Source organism: Lissotriton vulgaris, chromosome 4_1 (assembly GCF_964263255.1).
Source record: "Lissotriton vulgaris chromosome 4_1, aLisVul1.2, whole genome shotgun sequence".
Lineage (NCBI taxonomy): Eukaryota > Metazoa > Chordata > Amphibia > Caudata > Salamandridae > Lissotriton > Lissotriton vulgaris.
Window position 1 is genome coordinate 763,052,345 of NC_141691.1, and position 9,671 is coordinate 763,062,015.

Here is a 9,671-nt window from a genome sequence, read left to right on the forward strand (position 1 = left end):
GGCGGCGCAGGGAACGCCTGAAAACCCCGGGATTCACCTGCCTTGTCAAAACAGAGACACAGACTCTTCGTTTGGCGTAGAAAATAGTATTTATTAGCTGCAGCTAGTACAGTGGTCTTAGAAGTCGTCAGTACAACGAGGTTCAAAAGAGACAGCCACTTAACTCCGTGGCGCACAGGTTTATATACTGTATAATACAATGCAAAATGTAATCACATACGTGCATGAGCTATAGGCAAACGTTTTAGACAATGTTTACAGACCAAAGCAACTCAAGTTCCCGGTTCTGTTTGTCATTCGACCCCTTAAGTAAATCACAAATGAATCCACACAATTCGATTTACAAGCAGAGAAAACACAGCTGTGCGTTGTAGAAGGACAGTCATGAAACAGGAGAATGCATGAGACATGTAGCGAACGACAGCAGATAAGATAACTTAAAGGAAACAATGGTGTGAAATGACATGTAGTCCGGACGGGGATTAATCAGCTCATACAGGAATTGGTGTACTCGGCCAGACCCTGACACTCATTAGCAAACATAGGCGAGGAAGCCACCTGACACGTAAAGCAGAAACGACAAAAACATCCCGTTCGCCGAGCTGCCTGAGTGAGGGCAACATAAAATGGCGGCGATCACAAAATGGAGGCTGAGCACGAACAAATTTGTAATTTACAGAACCTCCGGTTATTATAAAAATTGCAAAAATAAATGAATTAAAACCCAGTATCTGATTTCTAGCCCTGGACCTCAATGAAAAAGTGAGGAATTTATTAGTCACGGTGCTTGGAAGGAAATCTAACAAGCATTGGTTTTACCTATGCAATTAATAAGCTGATTTTTGTTGTAAGTTTTAGCTTGCTGAGTAGTTGTACAATATAAGTTTCAGAGAATCTGTTAAAGTGTTACGACTTGTTTATGTAGAAAAAGACAATATATTGTGCTGTTACTAGTAGTATAGTGCAGATAAGTATAGCAACTTTTTGAAAAATGTAATGAAAGAGGGAGATAATAGAAATAATGGACATTATGTGTTTAGAGGAGTTCTGACAAATTTTGGGCCTGGTGCCACTGTACAGGCTGCAGCATTCAAATTATGCCCCTATTACACGTAAGGTAACCACACTTGTGACTGCCTGTTTAGTAGTAAAATATTACAATATTTGGTGTTTAGTGGGGTCCCTGGCGCTTTTGGCACAGGTGCCACTGCACCTGCTGCACCATTCACATCAAGCCTCTTTTAAGTGCAAGATAACTGTATCTGCCTGTATCGTAGTAAAATATAGCAATATTGGGTGTTTCAAAGAGGTCATGACAAATGTTGGGCCCAGTGCCATAGCACCTGCTGCACCATTCAAATCATAACCCTGTTGTCTGCAAGGTAACAGCACTTGTGACTTCCTGTTTAGTAGAAAATATAGCAATATTAGATGTTTAGTGGGGTGTATAGAGCTTTAGGTCCTGGTGTTACTGCACCTGCAACACCATTCAAATCATGACCCTATTGGTTGCTAAATAAATGCACTTGTGACTGTCTTGTTTAGTACTAAAATTTAGCAATGATATGGGTTTAATGGGGTCCCTTGAGCTTCCCGCTCATGTGCCCCTGCACCTGCTGCACCTTTCATATCAAGCAGTGGCGGCTCCCCCATTGGGGCATGGGAGCGTTGTCCCACTGCTTTCCCGCAGTGTGAGAAGGTAGAAGCATAAATGGTAATAACTACCATTTTATGTTTCTGCCTTCTCGCATGGCGAGAAAGCAGAAGTGCCTGGTTGGGGGTGGGCGTTCCTGCTCGAGGGCAGGGGGGATTGGCTTGCCCACTGTTGTGCGTACTGACTGTTTGGTCGGCCCTGGGCTGACCAAACGGTCACTATGCCCCCCCCTGCCTTCGAGCAGGACCAACACTCTCCCTTTTTAGGTCTCGGCCTGTGTAGGCTGCGCTTGCGCAGTCTCGCTGGGCGAGAAATTATGTCTTAGAGTAGGGAGGTAAACAAGCCAGCTCTTCTCCATTGGCTGGCTTCCTAAACAGCGGCCAGCCATTGGAGAAGAACTCTGCCTGTTACTCTAAGCCCTGTCCGTTTCGGATTGAGGGGCGTGTTTTTTTGCTGTCCTTTCTATCCGTGACGTCATCCGTCACTCAACAAAAAACACGCCCCCCAATCCGAAACGGACGGGGCTTAGAGACAAGCTCTTGGTGGATGTGCGCAGTTGTCACTCAACAAAGAAAGCTTGTTAAGGAAAGGTGAGAACTAACTGTGCAGTCACTAACACTACCCAAATCCAATTCTTTCAATTGTTCTCGAAAACAAATCAGTTTACAGGGCCCAGCAGCTGAGATGGCGGAAACTACAATAAAATTTGGTTTGTGCTGACGCAGCGCATGCAGTAAAATGTTGCTCTCAGTTAACTAGTTCCTCTTGTTATGAAAGGGTAGAGCAACTGCACTAGAAACCCGTCTGGAAAAAGCGGGCAACAGGCACATAGAGCTAACATAAACACAGCCAACACAAAGTGCCAAGAAGCTGCGTCCTCTGCAGTATGCGCTATATATATTGTTCCACTTTACTCGTGCTTAGTGTATAAGACCGAAGCTGTGTCCATTGGAGCGACCGAGGGCTCCGTGTACCCAGTGGTGAGGAGGCAGTAGAGCGGGGGTCCGGACTACTTGGCCCGGGTACGCATTGTCGCACGGCCTAAGATCACCAGACACATCGCACACACCACAGGCACAGACAATTATCGCACCACATGCAGACGATATACCCCCCCACCACAGGCACATAGCAGACACACACCCACACAGCCGACAGACACACACAGGAGAGATACACAAAAGAGACCAGACACACGCATACAGCAAACACACAGCAGACAAAACAGACATACACACACACGACAGACACACATTGACATCAGAGCAAAGTGATCTCTCCAGCCACACACCGCAAAGGAGACAAGACCCAGCAGACAAAAGAGACACAGCAGACAGACACACCGCACACACAAAGGACACAAAATTCGCACCTCTTTGCAATTACAGTATTTTTATTCCTCACTCACGCGTGGCACACTGCACTTTCAATGTTCTTGTCGAAACCCTTTTCCGAGCACCGCTCTTACTTTTCACTACAACTCTGTTTTTCCTCTTGTTATGAAAAGGCACTGAGCAGCTACACTGGAAACCCGACTTCCGTCAGCCTAACAGCACCATCCTTAGAATGAACAGTCTGCACCGAGTTTATTAACCGAGTGTATGCCAGTTTGTCGTGTCCCGTTCCAGATATTTTTACGAATCTTTCTGGCCACTTTCGATATCTTTGCATGCATAACAAAGGGTTTTATATCATCCTTAATGAAGAATATACCAGGTAAGGAAAAACGACCTTTCTTTTGCATTATTTATGGTACACCGATTGCTCAGACTGTTATTAAATGAGTTTGTTCGTATAAAAAATCTGCATGCATTCACGGGAATATTATATTTGGTTAATCTGGACAGGGTGGCATGTGTTAGCTCAGTTTATTAACGCCTAGTTTTGCGCCACTTAATGTCACACTTATACATATACCGCACCTTAATTTAGAGTTTTGGTACTAGTTTTGTAGTTAGAGGTGGGAGCCGCTCCTTTTTCTCTGAGTTTGCTGCTTACGATTTTATGAAGAGCAACACTGTCGAAATACATAAGCCACCGCTTTTCTTCCGAGTCTGTTGCTGACGTTCCCTGAACACAAACTAGGTACGTTTATTTGGACTTATTTTTTTCCAAATGCCACTGAATTTACTTGTTAACCTATGAGTCCAGATTGTTTATTTTTCTGCTGTGTTTTTTTCTGCGTTGGTAATTTTTGTAATATTTCTTGCTTTTCAAGCTCTGGCCCCTTTACTTGCAGTTTCTACTGTTTTTTTCCCTTTTATCCCGCTGGTTTTTCTTTTCATTCAGTCTGTTTTCTGTAACACTTGTAATGCTTACTCTTTTGTTGTGTGTTTTTTCACTTCATCACTCAACTTGTACGTTATTTTACTACTGTTTTTCTTGCCAAATTTACATTTGTTTATTATTTTTCATCCTGTTTATTATGTTTTCTGCCGTTTAGTCTGTTATTTCACTCCTCTGCTGCTAGCTAATTTGACTATTTTTCTCCCAATTTTTACGCAGTATTTTTCTGTTTCTTGTGTATTTTGGTGTGTGGGGGCTGTGTGAGTGGGGGGGCTGTGTGTGTGTGGGGGGGCTCTGTGTGTGTGGGGGGGCTCTGTGTGTGTGGGGGGGCTCTGTGTGTGTGGGGGGGCTCTTTGTGTGTGGGCGGGCTCTGTTTGTGTGGGGGGGCTCTGTGTGTGTGGGGGGGCTCTGTGTGTGGGGGGGGGGCTCTGTGTGTGTGGGGGGGCTCTGTGTGTGTGGGGGGGCTCTGTGTGTGGGGGGGCTCTGTGTGTGGGGGGGGCTCTGTGTGTGGGGGGCTCTGTGTGTGGGAGGCTCTGTGTGTGGGGGGTGCTCTGTGTGTGTGTGGTGCTCTGTGTGTGTGTGGCTCTGTGAGTAGCTGTGTGTGGGGGGGCTGTGTGTGTGGGGGCTCTGTGTGTGTGGGGGCTCTGTGTGTGGGGGGGCTATGTGTGGGGGGGCTGTGTGTGGGGGCTCTGTGTGGGGGGGCTCTGTGTGTGGGGGGCACTGTGTGTGGCTCTGAGTAGCTGTGTGTGTGTGTGGGGCTGTGTGTGTGGGGCTCTGTGTGTGTGGGGGGGCTCTGTGCGTGTGGGTGGGCTCTGTGTGTGTGGGGGCTGTGTGTGTGGGGGGCTGTGTGTGGGGGGATGTGTGTGGGGGGCTCTGTGTGTGTGTGGGGGGCTGTGTGTGTGTTGGGCTCAGTGTGTGTGTGTTGGGCTCAGTGTGTGTGTGTGTGTGTGTTGGGCTCTGTGTGTGTGTGTGTGTTGGGCTCTGTGTGTGTGTGTGTGTTGGGCTCTGTGTGTGTGTGTGTGTTGGGCTCTGTGTGTGTGTTGGGCTCTGTGTGTGTGTGTGTGTTGGGCTCTGTGTGTGTGTGTGTGTTGGGCTCTGGCTGTGTGTGTGAGGGGGGCTCTGTCTGTGTGTGGGGGGGCTCTGTGTGTGTGTTAGGCTCTGTGTGTTTGTGTGTTGGGCTCTGTGTGTGTGTTGGGCTGTGTGTGTGTGGGCTGTGTGTGTGTGTGTTGGGCTGTGTTTGTGTGTGTTGGGCTCTGTGTGTGTGTTGGGCTCTGTGTGTGTGTTGGGCTCTGTGTGTGTGTTGGGCTCTGTGTGTGTGTTGGGCTCTGTGTGTGTGTTGGGCTGTGTGTGTTGGGCTGTGTGTGTGTTGGGCTGTGTGTGTGTTGGGCTGTGTGTGTGTTGGGCTCTGTGTGTGTGTTGGGCTCTGTGTGTGTGTTGGGCTCTGTGTGTGTGTTGGGCTCTGTGTGTGTGTTGGGCTCTGTGTGTGTGTTGGGCTCTGTGTGTGTGTTGGGCTCTGTGTGTGTGTTGGGCTCTGTGTGTATGTTGGGCTCTGTGTGTGTGTTGGGCTATGTGTGTGTGTTGGGGTATGTGTGTGTGTTGGGCTATGTGTGTGTGTTGGGCTATGTGTGTGTGTTGGGCTATGTGTGTGTGTTGGGCTGTGTGTGTGTGTTGGGCTGTGTGTGTGTGTTGGGCTGTGTGTGTGTGTTGGGCTATGTGTGTGTGTTGGGCTGTGTGTGTGTGTTGGGCTGTGTGTGTGTGTTGGGCTGTGTGTGTGTTGGGCTGTGTGTGTGGGGGGCTCTGTCTCTGTGTGTGTGTTGGGCTCTGTGTATGTGTTGGGCTCTGTGTGTGTGTGTGTGTGTTGGGCTCTGTGTGTGTGTGTGTGTGTGTGTTGGGCTGTCTGTGTGTGTGTGTGTGTGTGTGTTGGGCTGTGTGTGTGTGTTGGGTTCTGTGTGTGTGCTTGGCTGTGTGTGTGCGTGTTGGGCTCCGTGTGTGTGTGTGTTGGGCTCTGTGTGTGTGTGTTGGGCTCTGTGTGTGTGTGTTGGGCTCTGTGTGTGTGTGTTGGGCTCTTTGTATGTGTGTGTGTTGGGCTGTGTGTGTGTTTGGCTCTGTGTGTGTGTGCCTCTGTGTGTGTGTGGCTCTGTCTGTGTTTGTGTGTGGCTCTGGCTGTGTGAGTGTGGCTCTGTCTGTGTGAGTGTGGCTCTGTCTGTGTGAGTGTGGCTCTGTCTGTGTGTGTGTGTGGCTCTGTCTGTGTGTGTGTGTGTGGCTCTGTCTGTGTGTGTGTGTGGCTCTGTGTGTGTGTGTGGCTCTGTCTGTGTGTGTGTGTGGCTCTGTCTGTGTGTGTGTGGCTCTGTCTGTGTGTGTGTGGCTCTGTCTGTGTGTGTGTGGCTCGGTCTGTGTGTGTGTGTTGGGCTCTGTGTGTGTGGCTCTATATGGGTAGCTTTTTTTGTAGGTGGCTCTGTGTGGGTGGCTGTGTGTGTGGGTGTGGGTGGCTCTATGTGAATGACTGTGGGTGGCTCTGTATGTGTGTGTGTGTGGCTTGCTTTGTGTGTGTGGCTCAGTGTGTGGGTGCAAATGCAATAGGTCTCGCATTTGCGAGAGATTAAGCTATTGGCATTGTAAATGACAATGCCATTTATTTATTTGTTTTAAAAACAAAAACATTTAAAAAAATAATGCCATGAGCAATGCCATAGCTCTAACTTTAACAATGCCGAGACCATTGCATTGTAAATGTTTGTTCTCTTTGTAGGCTGCTCATCGAGAAAATGTCTCAGGTGTGGCGCGCTCCGCTGCGCCATACCAATCACAACGCTGCCATTGCAGCATTGTGATTGACGGAGGGGAGGGAGGCTGCCTTCTGGCTGATGACGATGCAGTAATTAAATTCAGGGACGAAGGGAGTCGGACGGTGGACCTATCCAGAAGCTGAGGTGGCAGCAGTGCAGGACGGTAAGTTAAGTTTTAAATTATTTTATATAATTTTCTTAATTAAACAAACACTTTCCGACTCACCCCATGCCCCCCTCCTCTGACATCCCCATTTCCACACCCTCTCCCCCCCACCCACCCGTCATGCTAGCCGTGACTGGAGAGGGTACAAAACAGTCAGAACACACAGACATGCACCGAACAAGGTGGATGCAAATAGCTCCAAGAAACCACTCTGAACGTGCTCTTCAACCAGCCTGTGATGTTAACCGTGATGTGTGCACCAGAGTTTGGGCACTAGTGAAAGGATGCACTAGAAATGATGGCGCCAGTTGTGCGGGCACTCACCCGAAAGGCTGCGCTGCATACCTCCGTCCATGGTCTGGTCCTAGTGGTCGAGGCCAGAGACACCCATGTGTCCGGCTGAGTGTCGGCGTCACCACAGTGCTGCAGACGTCTCGGTCCTACAGCCTGGCACTCCGGGCAAGCAGTAGGGGCCTCGACAGAGGGGAAGCATGCACAGGTCTCTCTCTCGCAGAGCTCTTTCTCTCCCACAGAAGGTCTCTTTCCCCTCTCTTGCACACCGTACTTGGAGCCACTCGTGCAGCACTATCTCTTGCAGTGTTTCCTGTTCCACGCTCTGCTGGATTTACACTCAGGCAACGCTTGTGTCTCTCGCTGGAAGAGCTGTTTCTCTCATAGCGCTGAGAACCCTCTTCTGCAGTAATGCCTCTCACCTGCAGCGCGCCCTCGTGCAGTGCTCGGGATGACTAGCCCCACAGGAAGCGCTGTTTCTCTAACAGTGCAGTCGTTTTGTGCAGTGCTTTGCCCTCACTCTTTTTTGCAGTGCTGTTTTTTCCTCCCCCAGCACTCTCCCTCCCCGCGGGGCTGTTTGCATTGCTGAGATGCTTCCCGCGCTCTCCCTCTGTGATGTAACCTTTCCCCGCGGTACTCTCGCAGTCTGTCCCATGCAACCCTTGCCTCGCCCACTTTGGATGCAAGTACAAATTTAAAGCAAAGCGCAAAAGTCAAGTCTTAACATAAAAGTCCTGTGTAGAAAATGTCAAAAACAATGCATAGTAATCGTGAGAAAAACTGGTAGTTTGGAAGAGAAAATATTAACATCGTTGAAAACATAAATTCATTATCATTGCATGCAAACCTTTTGTTGTGCACCCTTACACTGTAGCTAGAGACTGTGCATCATAATAGACATTTACAGTAGTGGGAATCTATGTCCCTCTGGCTGCTGTGGTTGACGAGGCACCACCATGTTAAAACAGTGACTCTGTGCCCCTAATTAAGACTGCATGGCCCAGGTTAACACAGAGATCATCTGTGTTACGATATTATTTCCATATTCACAGTGTGTTATGTTGGTATATTAGTGAGTGCTGTCCCTTCTTGCCCTGGTGAATCCATTTACTGTCTCCCACATGGCGCAGTGTTTCCCATTTGCTAATGCCCCCTGTTGGCCCCCTTCCCCCAGCTATTACTGCTCATACAGTCTCTTACAAGCTGTTTAATCCTATGTGTTGTATGAATCCACAGGCCACCGCTGGGCGCTGTGGTGTGCATCAGAAACACAGTGCCAGTCGAAATTTGCATTTGTTTGTGAGGCAAAAGAGTATGGGCCGCTGCACACACACAAACACACATTCAGACAAGGCAAGCTGCAGCAGGGTCTGTAGAACAATCGGCAGACTGGGCATGTGTCCTTTCTTTGGGCCCTGGTCCTCTTTGGCGATGGTAGGTGTTCACTGGCGATACGTCCTCCTCTGTCTGAATCTGAAAGCTCAGCCCTCAAGTGTAAGCACGCCAGAAGGCTCCGTAAACAACCACCGTCCATAAACTGGGGTGAGCGGACCTCTAGATTTGAGGGATTCTCTATAGCTCCTGTTGTAACTACCTAGGTTAGCTACAGAGTGTGGAATGCTGTGGTGGTGCCTTCCACATTCCTACAAGGTTTGTAGGTTCTGTGTGGTGGCAGTTACTGACGGACCAGCCAGAGAGACAGCCACACATTTCTACCTGGCGTAACCTACTGAATAAATACTTAATACTTATTCAAACAACTACCTTCTGTGAAGCCTCATTACTTACTACATTTTGGCGACTTCCTGGCTGCGTGTCCAAGCGATTCAGACCCCGAGGTAGAAGGAAGTGGCTGATGAACCCAATGCGACGAGCATACATGGTTTGCGAGAATTGACGAGCGGCCATTCGTTGGAGGCTGCAGCGCTCCATGAATCACTGTAAGTACCAGCGAATTGATGAAATTGGGAAAGATCTGGCCGTTGGATTTAAATTGAGCGCGAGATAGCAGTGACGTGTGTGAGCGATCTCGAGCCGACGGAACAACACGTCATATGTGCTCAATCACCTACAGAAAACTCGTCAAAGCCACGTTCAAGACGCGCAAACAACAAGGCCAATTTCCCATAGTAAACACGTCAAAACGATATAGCGGCCATCTTGAATTCACAAGTCTTTTCTGAGAAGAAGTGATCGACTTTCACGAAGGAGAGACATTGTGAAGAGATTTTGCGGGGCAAGTTCCAAGGTACTGCCTAAGTCGCTATTATTATTAATTTGTGTCATGAAATGACATTTAGCAGAGAGCTTTATTTTCTCACAAGGATTTGAAAGAAAAGGTACCTTACAGAAACAGATTTATAAAATAAATTTAAAAAAAGGAAAAATGTATTCAAACCAGTCAAACCATGATAGTTACTCCACCTATCTTCTTAGCCTCACCAGGTCCACTCTTGGTGGAGTGGGAAGACTGGTTACCAATGTTTGA

At 48.4% G+C, this 9,671-nt stretch overlaps 1 protein-coding gene across 1 annotated transcript in view; it reads right to left on the reverse strand.

The window, feature by feature from the left end:
- Positions 1 to 9,212, reverse strand: part of LOC147722553 (serpin B6-like) — a 65,551-nt gene extending 56,339 nt beyond the window's left edge. The window contains exon 1 of the mRNA XM_086965085.1: positions 8,972 to 9,212. Coding sequence (XP_086821211.1) covers positions 8,972 to 9,115 — 144 coding nt within the window. The 5' untranslated portion in view covers positions 9,116 to 9,212. The remainder of the gene's footprint in view (positions 1 to 8,971) is intronic.
- Positions 9,213 to 9,671: the final 459 nt, after the last annotated feature.